The 19781-nt window shown below is 46.2% G+C and overlaps 6 protein-coding genes across 6 annotated transcripts; 4 read left to right on the forward strand and 2 right to left on the reverse strand.

Annotated features, from left to right (window-relative positions):
• Window positions 1-234: 234 nt before the first annotated feature.
• On the forward strand, window positions 235-1977 carry N7483_012441 (cytochrome P450; the record flags this gene model as incomplete). Its single annotated transcript, XM_057095868.1, has 4 exons — window positions 235-430; window positions 496-1061; window positions 1188-1511; window positions 1621-1977. 4 exons carry the CDS (start codon window positions 235-237, stop codon window positions 1975-1977), a joined length of 1443 nt encoding a protein of 480 aa, XP_056941839.1.
• Window positions 1978-2811: 834 nt separating this feature from the next.
• On the forward strand, window positions 2812-5100 carry N7483_012442 (uncharacterized protein; the record flags this gene model as incomplete). Its single annotated transcript, XM_057095869.1, has 3 exons — window positions 2812-2835; window positions 3617-4255; window positions 4351-5100. 3 exons carry the CDS (start codon window positions 2812-2814, stop codon window positions 5098-5100), a joined length of 1413 nt encoding a protein of 470 aa, XP_056941840.1.
• Window positions 5101-6130: 1030 nt separating this feature from the next.
• Window positions 6131-6340, forward strand: N7483_012443 (uncharacterized protein; the record flags this gene model as incomplete). The annotated part of the gene is made up of 1 exon (XM_057095870.1): window positions 6131-6340. The coding sequence occupies one exon, from the start codon at window positions 6131-6133 to the stop codon at window positions 6338-6340; it is 210 nt and encodes a 69-aa protein (XP_056941841.1).
• Window positions 6341-7842: 1502 nt separating this feature from the next.
• N7483_012444 (uncharacterized protein) lies at window positions 7843-11237 on the reverse strand (the record flags this gene model as incomplete). Its single annotated transcript, XM_057095871.1, has 3 exons — window positions 7843-8076; window positions 9525-10107; window positions 10960-11237. 3 exons carry the CDS (start codon window positions 11235-11237, stop codon window positions 7843-7845), a joined length of 1095 nt encoding a protein of 364 aa, XP_056941842.1.
• A 144-nt stretch (window positions 11238-11381) lies between these two features.
• N7483_012445 (uncharacterized protein) lies at window positions 11382-12254 on the forward strand (the record flags this gene model as incomplete). Its single annotated transcript, XM_057095872.1, has 1 exon — window positions 11382-12254. The coding sequence occupies one exon, from the start codon at window positions 11382-11384 to the stop codon at window positions 12252-12254; it is 873 nt and encodes a 290-aa protein (XP_056941843.1).
• A 3090-nt stretch (window positions 12255-15344) lies between these two features.
• Window positions 15345-17761, reverse strand: N7483_012446 (ankyrin repeat domain-containing protein; the record flags this gene model as incomplete). Its single annotated transcript, XM_057095873.1, has 6 exons — window positions 15345-15778; window positions 15830-15949; window positions 16032-16342; window positions 16399-16448; window positions 16550-17279; window positions 17340-17761. The coding sequence occupies 6 exons, from the start codon at window positions 17759-17761 to the stop codon at window positions 15345-15347; spliced, it is 2067 nt and encodes a 688-aa protein (XP_056941844.1).
• Window positions 17762-19781: the final 2020 nt, after the last annotated feature.

Consider the following 19781-nt stretch of genomic DNA (forward strand, 5'->3'; position numbering starts at 1 on the left):
GCGAATCATATCAGGCTCTTTTCATCTCCCCTCCATTGGCGGTCATTCAATAGGCCCCCAACCCCAAATCAGGATTAGACAAGGCTGGGGTAGTATGGTTTGGCGGGGAACTCGGGGGTCATGGTGACCAAGTTATATGACTTGTGAATCCTACGCATTATAAATGTTCAATTATTATTTGCAGCTTTCTGTAATTAGAAAGCTCACAAATCAGGGGTCATGAACATCTCAGCCATGGCGTCTTTTGAAGGGTTGATTTATGGAATAGTTCAAGCTCAAGCACTCCTTTTGGTGATTGGATTGGCTGCTTCATTTCTCCTTGTTGTGTACCGCCTAACACTCCATCCGCTCGCAGGAGTCCCTGGGTCTATCCTTGCCGCTGCTACAGGAGCATATGAGGCTTATTTCCAGCTGTTCAAAGAAGGTGGGGGTCGGTACTGGGTTGAAGTAGCACGACTGCATGAGATATACGAACAGTAAATATTCTCTCCACAGAGATCTCTTTCTGGCAACGCACTTTGCTTATCGGCTATGCAGGCCCGATCGTGCGAATCAACCCATGGGAAGTTCAAATTAAGGACCCCAACTGGAACGACATTTATAAATTGTCATCGAAGGCTTCAAAGCCCAGGTGGTACTATAGAAGTTTTGGCAATACTATTAGCACCACCACTACAGAGTCCGATGAACTACATCGCATTCACCGTCAGGCGCTGACAAGTTGCTTCTCCACCCAAAATATCAGTAAAAGCGAACACACCATTCAGGCCACAATCGATAAGCTTCATGACCGTCTTCTCGCTTCCGTTGGCAAATTTATAAGCTTGGACAATGTTTATCGATCTCTCGCGGTCGATATGGCGACTGGTTTCGCTTTCCAGAAGGCTTTCGGCAACTTGGACGACGCCAAGTTCAGCGAGGATTTCAACAGGGCTCTCCGGAACTATGGCCGTACCGGTCTATTCAGTAGATACTGTTTTGGCCTTCCATTCCAGATTTTGCAGTCGCTACCGGTATTTATTTCGAAGAAACTCAATCCTGCAGTTGCAACTTTCATGGCGGTAAGTCATCTCCCTGATGCTAGGATTCTGGTTCAGTGGTGAATCAGATCTAACTTTTTATTTCTGAAACACGGTCTTCGAGTGTGCGAAGTACTCTATAACAAATATCCTCCATCACTTGAAGAGGCACACGACATGGTGCAAAGTATGATCAAGTCGGACCTCTCGTCAGAGCAGAAGAGCTTTCCTCGCATTTTGGCAAAATGTCGGAGTATAATCTTTGCTGGACAGGAAACGACTGCCACTGTGTTGACATCAGTCACGTATCACGTTTTGTTCAAGCCGGAAATTCGTTCCAGATTTCTAAAAGAACTCACTGAGGCCCGCAATGCCAAAGCAGACAATTTGGAGTACAAGGATATCCGACACCTACCATACCTCACAGCTGTGATAGATGAGGCATTTCGCACGTTCAACGCTGTGACTGGACGACTGACCCGTTTCTCGGAGGTCGCAGATCTTCATTATCAATAGTTCTCCCTACGTCGTGGGGTTCGTACCCTCCCTCTGACGATAAGTCAACGTTGGAAGATATAACAGCTTGCTAACCTTACAGTAGACTTATACATCGATTAGCATACCTGATACCCACATAGATCCGTCAATCTTCACCGATCCCGAAACATTTCTCCCTGATCGCTGGCTGAAAGAGTCCGACAACAAGCGTCTTTCGAAATATTTACAACCTTGGGGCCGAGGATCACGGCTTTGTCTAGGCATGGAATTGGCATATTATGACCTATACTTGTCTATCACGCGTCTATTCGGTCCCGATTGCGATTTTGAAATGGAGCTTTTTGACACTGGGCTCAAGGATTGGGAGGCGTATGGTGACTTTTTTGCACCAGCCAATGCGCCAGGAGGTAAAGGATTGCGAGTATTGACTGTGCCCAAGTTGAAGTCAACCAAGCCGTGAACTTGGAAAGAGCAGACTGATGGGGACTATGTAGATACCCAATGAATGATTATTCGAGTCTGTTGATGGAGAAAATACGTCTCGGATGAGATTCTCTGTCATAGTAGGAGTTATCCTAACACATGAATTCAAGTTGGTAAAATTGAACTCAAAAACGGAGATTTCTTGGTTCTTTTGGCTTAAATGTGCTTCAATCCATTTGATTGTTGCTGTCGTGGTATAGCGCAGGAATTTATCATGATGGAGTACGGAGTATACATGGCTGTTTCTTGAGGAGATACTGACTATTCCAAGGTTCAACTTCAAGTTGAGAATCTTAACCGTCTCATCAAGAGTGACTTCCAAGGTTTAATTACGTGCTAATGTAGTATGAAGAGAATTAGAAGGATGGATAAATCTGAATATTAGCATATAATGGAATGAGGATTCCTGTGATAAGCTCTGTATATGATCCTATATCTCCCGTTTTCAAGTAGATACGACCACAGGGTGTGGAGAACAGGGCTTCCCGTCCGCTCAACCGTACTTAAGCCACATATATCCAAATACCTAATTCTATAGGGATCTATTACCCTGAAGTGGCAATGGAAGTTTCTCTAGGTGAGTGTAGGTGGTCATGATATGGGTGAGAATTTTGTAAACTAGGTGATAGAGATGAGAACGGGGTGAGATTTGTTGAAATGTTAGGACTTAGTACCCACTTCTATATGAGAGCAGATATATAAAGGAGCACTGAGTAGCTAAGAGGGATCTTCTTTGAATTCTCCATATCTCTTTCGAGGTGATTATTTAAAATGCTACTGAAAAAAGAAGCCCTTGAGGGGAGTATTGTATATGCTAAGTTACGTGGCTTTATACGTAAGTACCAAGAAGAGCTCGAGGCTAAGGATAATGTTATCGAGCTCTAGGAGCTTGCTCTACCTACAAATGAGAAATATGAATATCTTTAATTAGTTTAGAATATATAAGTTATAAGCTTAACATTCCTCTGATATATTTATTATATTCTCTCTCTCTCTTTCTCTTTCTCTCTCCCCCTCCTCTCATGCTCCCACTAGTCTTTTATCTTCCCACTGGTCTCTCATTCTCAGACGTTCATCATCTGAGAATAGATGATCACCTTCCCTCTAAAAACTCCTCAGACTTTTCTACTCCATCTGCTTAGCACACCCGGTGCTCATCTTCCACGGAAGTCTTTTTTCCATTCACTTTCCCTTATCCAGGTTCCTGTTTTGCAAATCCCACCAATCCAAGATGACAATTCACCCTGATACAAGATGTTACAGGGTGTGCGGTACCGTTGGGTATTCGGGCGACCTGCATAAACTGCAAAGTTTGTGTATATTGCAGAAAGGATGGACATTTGGTCGCTAGCTGTCCCGATGCCCCGGCTTGCAGCAATTGCAATTCAAAGGGACACCCGGCAAAGCATTGCAAATCTACAAAGCCTCAACAAGGAGTCCGAGGTCTCGTCTCCAAGACTCTTCAAATGAAAATGAAGAGAGGTATCTGCTTCAACAAAGCAGTGCAAGGACCTTGTCATGATGATCAGGAACGGTTGGGGATTCCCCGAGAGAAACGAGATGTAAGACGGGAAACACTCTTACTTGTTCCATCAGTCTACTAATTTTTCGAACAGTCAGTTCAACTACAGCCATCTTTGATCTTTCCGCGCCTTAAGCCGCTCCTTTTGGAAATGTTGAGGGACATTGGCGACGATCTTCTTCCCAAGTCACGGAACATGGATTATCCCGGGTACATTGAAGCCCATGGTAAGAGCGAGGCTGTTGCGGAGGAGCTCCTTCGCTCTGTGGTGCCAGAAATTGTCAAGCTTGAAGGCCAAGAAGTTACAATGGAAATTCTACGGAACATTCAAACCCAACAAGATAGCGATAAAGACTGGACTGCCGCGATGGGATATTTGGACTTCATCACCGATAACCGAGACTGGGAATGGTATCGACTCTACGTTGGACAGTGCATAAACTCCTTGCGTCGAATTATCAACGGACATGCACAGCAAATCCTGAAAGCTGAATATGGATCGTTGCATCATTTCATGGTCTGGCTTGGAAATGGCAGTCAATCTGCTAATTTTATTCGACTCTGGATGATCGAGGATGAAGAGGAAACAGAAAAACCCAAAGATGCCAAGGAGGAAGAATGGAAACAGATGAAAATGAATATTCTGGAGGCACTCTTTTGTAAAGCCTTCTCGACCCATCACGGTACCGTCGACCCACATGCGGGAACCAGGGGAGCAGACAACAAGATCATTGTACGAGAAAAACCTAGCTTCGGGTTGAACTTGACGACCCCATTGGCGCAGAATGGTGATGTGATCAAGTAAAATATCTGATTGTAGCTCGAAAGACCCCAGACCAGCAGATCTCACTCTGGCTTGAACACTTTCGACCTCAGAAAGAGCACAGGCTGGCACGGATTACAAAGAAGGTTTTAGCAGCCCCTCGCCAAAGATTTCGACGTGATTTCCAAGATTTTCTTCAAGATGCTTTGCAAGACGAAGAGCTTTTTGAAGAATTGAAGGTTACAGATCTCCAGCATGCCGAATTTTTGACAGACCCATCCCTTGTTCAGATGCCATTCTTCGGGAACCAAAAGGCAAAAGTCGGATTTATACTCGACTACGCTGCTGTCAGCCCAGAAGAAGACACATTGCCAGAGATCCCGGATGATGATGGTCTTGCCGTTGCGCTTCCACCATCCTTGGGAGCTTGCAACTGCAAAGAATCTAACGTCCTAGTCTGGACGTTCAACTTCCGCAAATTCGTGCCTCTGGCCTCACAGACAATAACCCTTACCCAAGCCGAAGAACGTGAGCTCTGCATGAAGCATTATGAGCTTATCAATAGCAGTCAAGCAAGAATAATATTCCTCTGTGGACACCGGGCGGAAAAGACCATGCGACTGAGGCCCCAACTGGCAGGAGAGAAGTCTCCTTCCGGCCATTTGAAACGTTTTGTCTTGAAACTTCGAGGATTCCCACTTTCTCCGATCAACACACAACACTTGTCCTCACTCCGTTTAGAACCCACTCTACTACACACAGAATTCATCATCCTAGCCCCTTATAGTCTAGAAAGCAGTTTCAAATGTGTATAGGCAGGTAAGTGTTTCTGACTAGAACACCAATGGAGGCCAGATTAGGGGATTAGTTAGATAGCGTTAAGGGTTAGGTTAGGGGGAGTTATAGATTGGGTAAGTGGTAAAGAGCGGCAGAATAATTTTATTAAAAAAATGAAAGCCCAACGCGGGGGTCGAACCCGCAACCTTAAGATTAGAAGTCTTACGCGCTACCATTGCGCTAGCCGGGCTTCTCCGTTGAAAAGTTTAATAGAAAAAAGCGTCATCAAGGAAAATCAGTTAGATTTTCGTTGTACGAGAGCGTCCAAGGCTCATGTGGAAATATATATAATAGTCCTGCCCAGATGTACTTCGGCCACCTGCATTCCCGCTGAGCTGATTTGTCCAGATACCGACATGATGGTCTTCCACTCTGTTCACCATGAGAACGACTGTCCAGGTCCACGGTCCAATGTAGATCTCTCTAGCGCTACATGTCTAGTTTGGTCTGTATACCGCGACCTTCATTTGCCTACGATCTAGCTATGCTAGCTCGCTCGGCTGAATCCTTACATGATCGGGTGCCCTGGCAATATAAATCCGACACCGGTATGACCTGGCCAGCGTAGACTACCCAAGTACTAGGGGAAACAACCATAGAACGGTGTCAAATAGAGACATAGCTATATCTTCCACCCCCATGCACCCCAGGTATTCTATCCAGCCTGCCCGTGGATCCCGGATCTACCACTCTATGGTTCTGCCACGGCCCTGGTCTCCCTCCTTCAATGTTGCTTCTCCTAGAACCGTGAGATCCGAAGTCACAAAAAACAAGGGGGAGAGCTCACACAAACCGCGCAGGCGCACTCGTTAGTGATCAAGGCATCTTGCTCCATTGAGTTAAACTGCCGAAAGAACGGGGGTGGGAGTGTTCTTGTGGGGCTTCCTGTCCTATGGGAGCTGGTCGGGGAAGGTGTTCGTGATCCATGATGTCTTCTCGTTGAGTCGGGAAAAGGACCGTCTTCTTACTACTAGCAAGCTGTCCCTGCTTATCGTCACCCCCTTTCTTATGTATAGCGCTGAGAGTCTCCATGTCGCGTCCCGCCTCTTCTGGCTGAGGCAAAGCTACTCAGAAAGATCAGAGGTCCTGCGTGATACAGAGGAGAAGCTGCGTGATACAGAGGGCGATCTCTTTGACACGGAAGATGAAGCGAAGCAGATCATCCGCCTAATGCCTAACGACGAGGCCGCCCGCTGGCGCGACCGCTGCAACCTCTGATCGCTACCCCCCAAAATTGCGGCCATTGCTTTCGTGATCACCTACGATCCGCCCGCCAGCTTGTGCTTTTGAACTTGCCATTTCTTACGATCATTTCTGCCCTTACGATCGCCTATAATTTGCCTACTTGTTTGTCCCACGCCGAGGACGCCGTGCTTTCTTTTGTTTGTGGCATTGTTGGGTGACGGCACCCTTGTCACATGTTTTGACAGATCGGAAGCAACCCGATCGAGTCCACTCCAGGGCTCAAGGGCTAGTATGTATCCTCCCGATCGGGACTAGCCCGATCCCATGTATTAGTCATAAGACCGGCTCCTTCCAAGGTTATGAGTAGTGTCAACTACAAGAATGAAGAACCATCTTTACCACTACTCATGATTGGCCCTACAGTGGTAGCATGTCCCATCACAAAACTCAAATGTTATAATTGGATATTTCAATTCACCACCCTATCAGGCGGTCTGCGCATGTCATTGTCTGAGCAGACTGCCCAGGTGAGATTAAGACCTTTTGCTTCCACTTAATTGTGTCTAAGTATTCGATTGCTCGTTTGAATGTCATACTTAGCATATATCTTGCTTTTTTAATCGAGGAGCCTTAGACGTGCTGTTGTCTGTCACCTTACTTTTTTTCACTTTCCTCTTCTTGTCAAGAACTGCCTTGCCTGCTGTCCTTCACTGTTCAGCTCATTAAGCCTATGACCTGGACTCACTAAACGCTACTATTTATACCACCGAGAGCAAAACGAGATCAAACTTTGTACATATGCGTTGAAAACGGATTGGAAAAGAATGACCCGGGACGATGAAAATATCAATTGATGTCTAGGTGCGGACAGAGCTAAAAGATACCCAGCAATTTGGGCCGAGCTTCTATCAAACGTCTGTGGATGGGACCAGTTTTGACGGAAATAAATTCACTTTCCCAGCGCAATAATTAGGGATTCTGGAATCAGAATAGAATGATAGTTATTGTGGGAGTGATAGTGAGCACTCATCATTGACCTATTTTGGCGGGAGTTTATCGTTGCTTAAACCCAAAGAGCTGGTGGCATCAAGTGGATGTCTGAGAGTCAAAAGCGGGTGGAATCGAAAAAAGCAGAATCGAAAAAAGCAGAAACAAGGCCAGCACTTGAGGGCATCCGGGCATGAAATGTTGAGAAGTGTAAGAGGCGTTGATTTAAAATCGTAATGGGAAATGAAAAGAAATCTACAGGGCTGCGAGGAAGACGTAGAAGAGTCATATGTACAGAGTATAAGGGTACACATCGCATTAGTGGTGTGGGACTACATCAGGTAGCTGTAAACAAAATCAAAATAATGATACGATGGGACGCATTAAAATCGTATTGATACTTAAGGTCAGATAACAGAAATTGGGGGAACGGAGTCGATTGCTTCATGCATGTTGAGATGCATGATCAGATCCGCTGAAACGTCAATTTGTCACGTGTTGAACTATGGCATGGACAATTCGCAGTAAGCTGGCCGAAATTTGCTCATTCAAGTGTCTTTCTTTTTATGATCGTTGGATGTTGTACGCGCACAACCACGAGTTATCACGGGTATAACGAACCCATTTTCGAAGTCAAACTTCCACTCGGTTGCCTCTTCGAAGAGGATATTGTCACCAGTAATCTCGCAGACGTGAGTCATTTGATCTTCGCAGTATTCCATGAGCTTGGGAGAATCAAAATCGAGTCGAGATAGAGCAAGCTGTTTCTCTAGTCCATGACCCTTGAGGTGATTAGCGAACGCTTTGAGAAACTCGGGCGAAATTTCTCTCGGTGCGCTATCCTTTTCATATTCGAACGCCACTCAAGTCACGAGAGACTGGGGCAGGTGCGCAACGAAGACCTTCGTGTACCATGACTGAGTCATTTGGAAGTAAAAAGTGTCGGTGGAGGAGAGACACTCCAAGAAATTCGTTGACACTGCCAGAGACTAGCAGTTCCCCAAGGCTTTGCAGAACAGCTTGAGTTGGGGGCGACTGTTCTTCGATAGTAGGCAGAGAGTTGTAAAGTTCAACGGGAATAGTACTAGTAGTAGTGGACACCTGGGGTACATGGTAGGCCCGAGGTAGTTTGTGTAGGTCTTATGGTGCAATGTTCGGGTAGTGCTGATAAAATCGAATGAAGTCAGAGCGGTTCGGAAATTTAGCAGTATTTATAGCCTTCGATACAGCAATGATCCATGTACATTGCACCGAGCACCGACCTTTTCCAACCACAATTTCCAAAGCTAAATAGATTGGGAAACAGTGGAGGAACAGAGCCATTCATTGAACCTAGCACATGAGGTCATATTAGTCGTAATATGCAGCCTCTATCACAGTTAGAGGGGATATCGAGCCTTGTAACCGACTATTAAATGGCATTACAAGACTAATTACAATGATATTATGCAGCCACAAGCTAAAAGAGGGCATATTGCGAGTTAGATGAGGAGCGGGGAAGTCTGCTGGAGTGTTGTGAGAGTCCGAGTGACGTGTCCCCGACAATCTATGCACCGACACTGGATGAGATGATTGAGGAATTTGGCTTGATTGACGTGAGACTCCGAATGAACTCCAAGTGAGGCCGTCACAACAATCTATGCACTGGCTCTGGATGAGATGAGTGGCCAAAAAAGCCCTCAAGTGTTTTAAACGGAAAGCTGAGAGAGGGTCCGAGCACGAAAACGATGAGGCTCAAGTAGCATAGAGATGAGGAGGAATGGTCATCTGACCGGACTCCAACAAAAGCAAATAGTCCAAAGCCCCGATGGGGGTTTCCCGGGATCCCCAGCTACCCAAAGCCGCCCAGCCTCAATTTAGTAGCAGCACTTGAGCACAGCTGTATGCCACAAGTTACCCCTCTCTCACTCGGTTACATGCACCATCCTACGGTGTCTCAAGGAACTAGAATTGATAACTGGCAACATTTGAATGCTCAATTTGGCATACTTACTAGTAGTCTCCAGTCCCCTCATTCAGGCAACACTGACCATATGCTAAACTGCCACTGCTACACGTAGTTCCTTGAAGCTTGAGGGATCTATATACATCTCTAATTATCTTCCCAAATCCGCGGCAAAATTCCCCTGGCATACTCGAGCAACAACCGATGACTTCTCTGCGACAGGTCTATTTTGTCCATCATTCCGCTAACGAAACACCGGTTAATCGCCCCGATACTTAAAGATACCTTGAATACTGTCTTGACTTCTTCTCGTTGAAGAATTGGGGGAAGATTGGCCCATAGGCAACTCCAAAAGGCGTTCGCAAGCACCGGCATTTCTTTATAGAATGCCCACTTGCCGTCCTCCATGCTGCCAAAAGAACATTCATACAATCCCCATAAACAAATTCCAAACGCTTCAAACTCTGCCCCGTCGAAGTCTACCACGCCGGTGACATTTCCAGAATCGTTTACAAGGATGTTCACTTGTCCTAATAGAACATCTGAGCTGTAGACAGGCAATAAAAACCAGGTGTGGAGGTTGACTTTAGGCACCAGATTCCCATAGATCTCGTTGGCTAGCGCAAGAGTGTCTGTGTTGAGTGGCTTGAGGCGGAATTGAATGATTTTACTCGAGGTTTGGAGGGTAAAGCTATTAGAGCCTTGGTTGTTGACGGGAAAAATTTCATCGGGTCCCAAAAGCGATTCCGCAAATTGATAACAGGCATCCTCCGTGCAAAGTGACGCAGTTACATCTCCCAAAGCCTTGGGCTTTTTCTCCCGAAAGAAACGGTCAATGAACTCTCTTCCTTGCTGCTTCCACTGATCACTAACAGCAATGATGTTTGATGGACGTAATTAAGGCTTGTTGGAATGGCTTTAACTGAAGTAAGAGGGTGTGAGTTGAAGAGAGCAAGGGAAGAAGGCAGTTTGAGGGAAGTATTGACATTGGAAAACAGCGGTTAAGGTCGAAGCCCAGTTTATATCGGCCCCGGGGGTCCAGTGTAACTAAGGGTCTCATGCCCGTGCCCGCCCGCGTTAGCCCTGGAGGCACGGCGGTCAATAGGGCGGCGAACTAGAATTTACTAAATGAACTATGCCGCCGTATCTGCGGGTCCACCTCCATGACTCCTGCCCAGCCCTAGAGATACCCCGCTTCTGGCTGACCAGAAGTCTAATCTACTACTAATTGCTCTAGGAGCTATCCAAGACTCATTCTTCCCGAAGAAAACCCCGCTTTTAGCCTCCTGTTCGGTACCTATCTTATTAAACTGGCATCTCTTGTAACCTCGGAAGAGGGGAAGAAACATCATGACTAACCCATAAGTCGAAATTACATATTGATCAATGTAGAAGTTACGTTATCACTAGGTACCTAATGAAGAGGGGAACGTAGTGATGTGTAATCAAGATACACGCGCAGAGATAGCATAGACACAGCGCAACAAACAACACCAAACCATATACTAGACGTGTGGAATGACCCCTGGGGTCTGATCAGAGAGGTGTAAGAGTGCAGTGTTCCTGTAGTTTCAAGTATCCCACTTTGCAGCATTTTCCCCACATGTGCATGTCGTATTGCACGACAGCGGGATAACGTCCAACTGGATGGCTCACAACAACATCGCCGAATCTAATATCATTTTCGGATGAAGGAACTCCTCCACCAATTCCAACATACAAGCAGAATTCGAGCTGGGGAAAGGGTCGGCGCATATTTTGCATTGCAGCGGAGGAAGAATTTGTGCCGTATTCTCCAGATGGAAGACATGCAGTTGCGACTAAATGTTTCCCCATGCGCCCCAGCGAGTAGTGCATTTTGTCTTCTTTTACTGTCCGTAATCCCTCATGGGTCTCATCAGATAAGACCCGGATAGCAAGAAGCTCCTTCGGAAGCGCGCAGATTATCCCCAATTTGTAAGCTGCAAACCTGAAGCTGGTAGGCCGATAATGCGCCATATTTCCCATGTAAGCTCACTGATTGAGGAGAAGTCTTTGAAAGCGGCCAAACAATTACAAAGGCTTGAAGTGACTGTGACAGGAGAGCTTCGCTAGACTTATGCAAGTGTCATCACAGGACTCGCCCCCTCTTTTATTGGGCACATGCGTCTCTCTGCCCATTTGCCTCAACACGGCCCTTCTACGCATAATTTCAGCAAGAAGATTAATGATCGGAGACGAAATATTCTGTTCGTCCAACCAGACACATTATTTTGTCATTTGCTCATGAAGCCACTCAACACAAACCACCACCCTCACCACCCTCGCAAGAATGCGCCTGACAAATTATATCGTGTGAAGAAGACAATCTCACAGGATGGCTCTTGTCAAGAAGAGCAAATGAACCGGAAATCATATATATTTCAGGTTCAAGAAAAAATCCGAGAGAGATCGAATCGCAAGTCTAGCTTAAATTCGAGTCGATCCGAGTCCTCAGCGACGTCCCCCAAAGATACAGTATCCGAACTTGACCCTACTGAAATTAGTTCTCATTCTGGAGCGTACGAAAGATCAATATACGATGAGCCAGCGGAAGATTTGAAAGGGAAAAAGCCGAGCACGGAAGCCACTTCCGCCACGGAGGCGATCCCAGCGAGCGGAGGAAACACGCCAATCTCATTCCAACCCAATGTGAATCGATCAAAGACAAAACGATGGGTAGAAGCCAAACAATACTCATATGACGGTGGAGACTGGGGTGATGAGGATGATGAGGATGATGAGGATGATGAGGATGATGAGGATGATGAGGATGATGAGGATGATGAGGATGATGAGGATGATGAGGATGATGAGGACGAGCCCCCAGTACCAGCAGCCGTGCCCCGACCTCCATATGCAAGCCAAAGAACTGGCAGTTCCTCCGAGTTGAGCTCCAGACGCCTGTCCGGTCTAATGCTAGGAGGTGAGAATGAGAATCGCGGAGCTACAGCCAATTTGTCAGAGCAAGCGGAGAAAGCGGGAGTTGACGAATGAAGCATTGGGAGCATCTAAGACTAAAGAGGCTCTCGCGCAAATAAAATCAGTATCGAAAGGTCCCTACACACGAAAGAAGAAGCCCATAAAGTTCAAGGATTGCGTGGGCAGGGAATTCAGCTTCCCCTTTCAGCTATGTAACACTTGGTAGGTAAGAGATGCCTCTATATTTATCTATGAGATAATAAATCCCTTTCCTCTTCTCCCTATGCTGATGTTGAATTCTTTTATTTATAGAATGGAGGAGTTGATTGGAGAAGCCTTTCTACATATCGATGTGATTGGGCCCCATGTGGCTCAGGGTCACTACGATTTGGTGGGACCTAATGGGGATATCATTCTTCCCAATGTATGGGAGACAGTAATCGAGCCTGACTGGGTTATTACCATGCACATGTGGCCGATCCCTGAACAACCTGGTAAACTAAATGCATCCAGCAACGTGGCCATACCCTCCCTACCCTCCCCCAATTGCCTAGAGAACAAGCTTCAGGTTCTACATCAAAGAGAACCAGCGATAGATTGCTTGCGAAAAGCAAAAGTTGACTGGCTTTTGCTTCATTGATGATGAGTGCATGTCCACAGCCGAGGTTAAAGGTGCCAACTCAGGTCGGCAAAGTTCAAAAACTGAGAGACTGGAGATTTGAGTCAAAGAGGAAAGTCAAACGTGAAGAAAGAGGGAAGTTAAAACGGTCGCGGTTATAGAGCATCAGAATTACCATCTCGCCGGATGAAGTACCTGGTATTTAATAAGTTGCGAAGGCTCAAGTGCTACCACTAGCAGGGCAAAGGGTACTACTAGTAGTCTCACCACGTTCGCAAATACTGCAGTTTCTTTTGACAACGTACTTACAAATTTCATCTTGATTTGTTTGAATTAATTTCTATTATTATTATTCAATGTTTTGTCTTTGATTGAAGTGAGCAGTACCGTGGTTTTATCCTTGATGGTGCCATGGTAATGTTGCGAAAGTGATGATTCATCTCCGTCACTTTAATGGATGTTGGTCATAATCCTCAACCTCTTACAGTCAAAATTTTCAATTATGCAGCACAAGCCACTATATTCCATTGAAATGTTTTGATGGATCATATTTATTTTTCAGATCAATGATTTCGCAGGATGATTACTAGCCACTTATTGTCTTCTATGCTACGTCGCGTAGCGGAAGTAGCTTCAAATCCTAACTCCACACCATGGTTGCGAACCGCGAATTATGTGATAGTGGGGATAGGACTTGGGCTGAGTACAAGCTGTCTCATTATGCGTATATTCACCAAATCTGTGATAATGAAGCATTTCTGGTGGGATGACGGTTCGTTATCTCTATACATCTAGTCAATTGAAGTTATTAACCCAAATTATCGACTAGTATGCATTATCATAGCCTGGGTAAGCTCCAGAAACGAAAATTAGAAGAATCACTGGCAGATGCAAATTGACTTACAGATTGTATATAGATGTTTTCAGTCGGTACCCAGGCAACCATACTTTGTAAGTCAATCTTTTTGATATGAAATGTTCCCGCTGATGAAAATTTGTTATTATATGGCTTCTCGCGTGGACTTATCGGAGTACACATATTGACGCTGTCTCTGCCATCAATAAAGTTGCTCTTGAAGGTACTGCCTCTACCTTGAAGTCTTTGATGTAGAACTCGATCTCACGCAGCTCTTCAATAATCAAAGGTCGTCCTAGCAGCAGCAGTCATTTACATCCCTTGCCTTGCATTTGCAAAGTTCGCCATTCTCATGCTTTACTACAGACTTCTCAGCACAATTCAATCTTGGATCTACATCATATACATCCTCGCCTTTGTGATCTGCGGCTATAGCCTCGCGTTGGCCCTGGCTCTCATCTTCGCCTGCAGTCCCATTCAAAAAGGCTGGGATATTACAATACCCTCGGGTTCATGCATTGACCGACCAGCCATTTATCTCGCTACAGCAATCACAAATACTGTTAGCGACATAGTTCTGATCTTAATTCCTATAAAGATCGTTTGGGGACTTCATATGCGTCTGATCCCAAAATTGGGTGTTATTTTCATTCTTGGAATTGGATGTTTGTACGAGCCTCTCCAATGAAACCCCGAAAGCCTCGATTAATGAGGTATACTGATTTTGATTTTCGAAAGAACCATCGTCACAAGTATACTACGTTTGGCTACTCTATGGCCCCTGGTTACTTCACAAGATGTTTCGTACAAAATTGCTCTTGCGAGCGTGTTTATGTGAGTCCTTGTTGAATATTATAAAGTTCACGCTATGATGAAACAATATTCACATCCATTATGACACAGCAATATTGAGGCGAACTTTATCATTCTATGTGGCTGTCTTCCTTACTTCCGCCAGTTCTTTCGCTACTACGCTCCAAGTTGGTTTCCCAGTCGGTGGTCCACCAGTAATCTACAGAGCTCTACACCCAGAATGGAATCGATTCAGCATGCCCGACTGGAAGACCGCGAGTCTCGTGGAGATCTTGGTGAAGATGAGCTTTAACACAAGGACTGCCCAGGTGGAACCAGTGGTACCAAGCGGACATTTGGAAGCTATTTTTTAATTCCAATAATGCATGTGATACTTTATTTATGATAATGGAATTTTTGAGTCTCTCAATTTTAATTCTTCTGGTGACGAATTCCTACTATTGCAGGGGAATTTGAACTATCTTCTCCAGACCACTTATATACACACATGTGCCAAGGTGATAGCTATGATATAGGCTAAAGGGAGTCTGAAGCCCTATATAGTTCAAGCTTCACATGGATCCAGCACATACGACCACAGGGTGTGGAGAACAGGGCTTCCCGTCCGCTCAGCCGTACTTAAGCCACACGCCGGTCAGTTAGTAGTATGGTGGGTGACCACATGCGAATCCTGACTGTTGTATGTTTTTGATTTTTGTATCCAATTTGTTTATTGAGGAATCAGAACGATATCAAGGATATTGCCCTTGTCGCTGTATCCTCTACTCCTTTGATATTGAAGTTCGGGTCAACCATACCTTGTTCCCTTACATCGTTCACCAATTACTTCTCTTTGTCAATAAGAGTCTCAAGGGCATCCTCAAAATTCATTTCAACATCACTTTCCGGGGAATTCGTCTCGTGCTTCAAGAACCCGCTCTCCATCAAGCTGCTGACGTCCTCCTCCATATCCTCCCTTGACATGAGTGACAAGCTCGTCAAAGGCGGCTATGAGCTTCTCCGACGCATCTGGGCGCTTCCGGATGCGCTCGGACGCCCTTGAAGCCAATACGTACTGTTTATCACTATAGAATCGCAGATGCTCGGTCATGGCCAGAATAAGGATGGTCTCGATGTCGGCAAAGTCCGCCACCACGTCTAGCAGATTCGGACCGGCGAGGCGGGGACAAGTGATGTACTTGTTCCAGCTATTTAGTAGTACCTTCAGAACGCCTTTATTGTTATATGTGATGGCGGCCGTTAGCGGCGTCTTGCCGTCGTTCATCATGGCGTTGGGGTTGGCATTGCGCTCCAGGAGAAGCAGGGCATGCGCTGCCGTCTGCCGACGTGCCACGGCCAGCAGCGCACTTTACCCATCCGGACTTCTAGCTTCGATATTAGGATTGAAATCTTGAATCGTTTTCAGAGCTAAGAGGTCCCCAAATTGCCCGATGAGCACGAGTGGCGGCGTACGTGTTGGAGTGCCTTGCGGCGAGATGGGGTCTGTATGTGCCCCAGCTTCAAGAAGGAGGCGGATACAGCCAGTACGGCCTGACTCTGCTGCAAGATGCAGGGGGGATTCTACCGTCTTGGTCCATGGCGTTGGGGTCGGCCCCACAGGCTAGAAGTGCGATCATGGAGCGTTCATCGCCCCGGGCTGCCGCCCAAGATAAGGCGGTGCGACCCCGAGCGTCTGTCTCGAATACGGCATCTAGATTGTGCAACACCTCGTTTTCTAGACTTCTTCCCGACAACTTGAGAATGATTTTGTGGACCATGGGGAATTTCTGGTCGTCTACAAAATCACTGCCGGCGAGGAGGGTTGTGACAGTCTCCATCTCTGAATCATTCAGTGTGGCCCAGAGAACAAAATCCCACATCATTGCACTTGCGCCACTGTGGAAAAGTTAGCTTGTCACACCAAAGGAATTTAGCGAATGGGGAAGAAATACGCTTGGTTCGGACCCGAGCCGGCTTCAAGAAGGAACCTGCAAGTTTCGTACTGCCTGTCGAATACCGCCCATTTTGAATTGTGGTTAGCTCTTCTCATGAGACAGTGCTAGAAAAAATCGATAGGCTATGGATATATCTGAAGCGACTTACGCGAAGCATGGAGAAGTTCCGGGACTGGCTAACATCGAACGGGGACGCCAGTCCTTCCTTGAAGAGTAGTTTGATTCCTTCGATGTTGCCAGTTCTTGCAAAGTCAATACATTGAGCGGCGTCCGGAACCCGCCGAAGAAGGCGAAGTTGCAGTGCCGGGCCGGATTGTTGCAGTGAGAGAATGAGCATTAGAATTCCCGACAAGAACCACAATGGAAACCAGTATTCTATGCTGATGTGACGTGCTTTGCTTCGCGAACAGCGCAAATCGTCACAATTCCTTCGAATGCGAGGGAAGCCGGCGTAGCCAAAAAACAGCTTCCCCACGACGGGGCCGACAAGACTTGGAGAATGATATTCGAAGCGCTGGTGACAGGCACACCGGCAAGTCGCCTCGCATGCTCGGCCAATATACTGAGCGGCGCGAATTCTAACAAGACCCACGTGGGACGGAGCGAAGGATTTCTGGTACTGCTGGAGAGAAGTAGTCATTGAATTTGCCCCTTGGCTGCGGAAATAGGTGCCCATGTCTGAGCTCACACGGAGTTGGAGTCGAGAAAGTTGCTCGTTAAGCGCCCTTTCCAGTGCGGCCAGCCTTTCATCAACACGGTGGGTATTTTGTTCGATGGTCGAATTTATCTCATTTCGAAACACAATTTGGGCATTTGTCATCTTGGTAGAGACGAGTGATATGTTCTGGAGATCCAGCTGAACGCGCATCATATCTTGACTAGCAGGAGAAAATAAGTAGGCGGCTACTAGAGCAGCTAAATTCCTACGGCGCACTCACGAATGAACAAGTCCCAAAATAAGATTCAGGGTAGCCTTGATATCGTGCAGCTCTTCCTGGAAAGCCTGTAATTTTGGCTTCTCCGTCATCCAAACCTTTGCACGAACAAGAAATTTGCCGTTTCTCACGCAGGAACGCATCAACCGAGCGACTATGGCATCCAGCTCTCGCAGCTTGCTCTCTGCTCGGCGCAGCACATCTAGAAGCGAGTTGGGATTTCCTCGCAGTGGTGAAGAGTGGGTCTCGGTAAACTTGGACCCGATTTGGCGAAGGATGACCTCAAGATCCGTCACTTCGTTGTTGATGGCGTGTAGACGGCCCGGTAGCTCGCCAACATGCCTGAGATTCGATAACGCAGTTGTAACGCTGGCGGCCAACGTAGCAACCGCTAAAAGGCTAGCTGTAAAAGAAAGAGGATCCATGCGGAGATATCAAGTTAATCGAAATCGAAATTCCTGGGCGAATTTATGGCCTCTGGAAAGTGGATGTGTAGTTACACGGAAATATCAAGCGGGGGAGGCTGAGTGATGAGATTTGGTCATTTTACGCCCGGGCGGGGTTTGAGGTACTTTATCGTCTTTACCTGGGCAGTTCTGATAGAGTCGCGCGGCAGGGATGGCCAATCCGCTTCCAGAATAAGTCAGGGGCTCGAATTAATCCGCATAGGACCTTATTGGCACCCTGGTTATTGAATGGGACATCACATCTGGATTGGGTTTGACATGCATTAGAGGTCAAGACTGACCATAACGGTCTTCCAAGTATAGATTCCTCTGCAGCTAAGAAGGGCCCAGAAGGCATTGACAATAGATTGTCGCCTAATCTGGGAGGTGCTCGAAACAATACAGCCCTGGAGAGAAACCTGGAAATGAACTTAACATCCTAGCTTGAGGTATTGTCCCATCCGAGTGGCGAAAGGGTTGGCGCCTGATGAGGTGAGTGGAACTACATCTGCTGAGCCGAAGTTTATTTGAATATCTGTCCCGCGAATAGGACTGAAGGTGCTCCATTCTTTCTTTAACTGATCGCACTAGCGTTGTCAAAGAAATGTACTCGTCTATCAAAGTTCCTGAGCAACTTTAGGGGTGGCTCTCTTCTCCACACTCACTCACGCCCGCGATTCCAATGTTGATAGCATCACTTCTCAAAGCAAATTTCCTTCATTTCTTCGATCGAAAAAGGCTGCGGATAGTGTAGAGCCCAAAATTGCTTTCCCCGTCACGAACGTTTCCACAGAAGTGTTTATTAGTCTATGACGTGAGCGCGTGTCATATGAAACAGCCCCTTTGGGACTTGGGCTGCTCTAGCAGTATTGTTCAGGATATTCACTCCATCCCTTTCACACGAATGAAATACCCATTATGATGCCCAGCCCTTTGAAACTCCGTGCTAATCTGCGCGCTAACTCTGACTTCCCCGGACTGAAGGCCAACCAATTTCGAAAAGTACCACTTGAAATAGTCGAAGCTATATTCCGCTTCCTTCTTGGTCCAGATCAAATATGCTTTTCACTTAGCTGTAAAGGTATATATGAGATATACATTCAGCAAAAAAGCCTGAATTTTGCGCCGAGACTTAAGTCGGTGATACATGAAATCGACCTCCGTCTTCGACTTCAAAACAAGCGCTGGATATATTGCACCCAGTGCTCCATTCCTCATTGGTTATCTATGTGGGGAGCGATTCAGTCATGCCTCAGCTTGAATCACAAAACTTCAAGGTGCCGTTCAATTTATAAAATTTGGCATCGCCCTCCCTTCACAGGACAAGTTGACGTTTGTCCCTGTTTTGCTATGTCATTCTATAATCATCAACTTTTCACATATCTATGTCGAAATCCAGCTGTTTCATATAAAGCTCTGCACCAACACACTCGAAATGATTCTAATATTGGTTGCGATAAAAGATTTGTCGACTTTACCCATGTATGTACCTTCGACAATCACCCATCGGTAGAGACTCGGATAAGAACCACTGTTTGGTTTGATGAGGCCTCCAAGACTCTTCAGCTGCTTAACCGGTTTAAGTTCGACATATCCAAAGCGGGTTCCTCACACCTAGGACCCTTTGGTCGACCGAGCTCTAATCACTGTGTCCATAACGACACCAAAAGATGGCTGAAAGACTTTTTTTTCGTCGTTCCAAATCAAGCTTTCATATAAACACCCAGGATCACAGTTGGTGTCAGTGGCTTGGCTGGGATACGTCGCATACCTTTGAGGTTCTCTTACATAGGAATCTAGGACATAGCAAATGGCCAGACAGAAGGTGGAAAAGTCATTGTTACAATTAGCCGATACGAATTCAGTTGAAATTCTTCAGATATAAAAGCGAATCCTGACTGATTTATGCTTCGCGTTTTGACGCTTTATTATGATCCGGTCGGAAATTTCCTCTCCCGACTTTGAACTCTTTAGCTTGTTCATCTATTTATCCGAATGC

The sequence above is a fragment of the Penicillium malachiteum genome (assembly GCF_028827825.1).
Source record: "Penicillium malachiteum strain IBT 17515 chromosome Unknown utg000005l:1.0-9002435.0:326005.0-9005861.0, whole genome shotgun sequence".
NCBI classification, from domain to species: domain Eukaryota; kingdom Fungi; phylum Ascomycota; class Eurotiomycetes; order Eurotiales; family Aspergillaceae; genus Penicillium; species Penicillium malachiteum.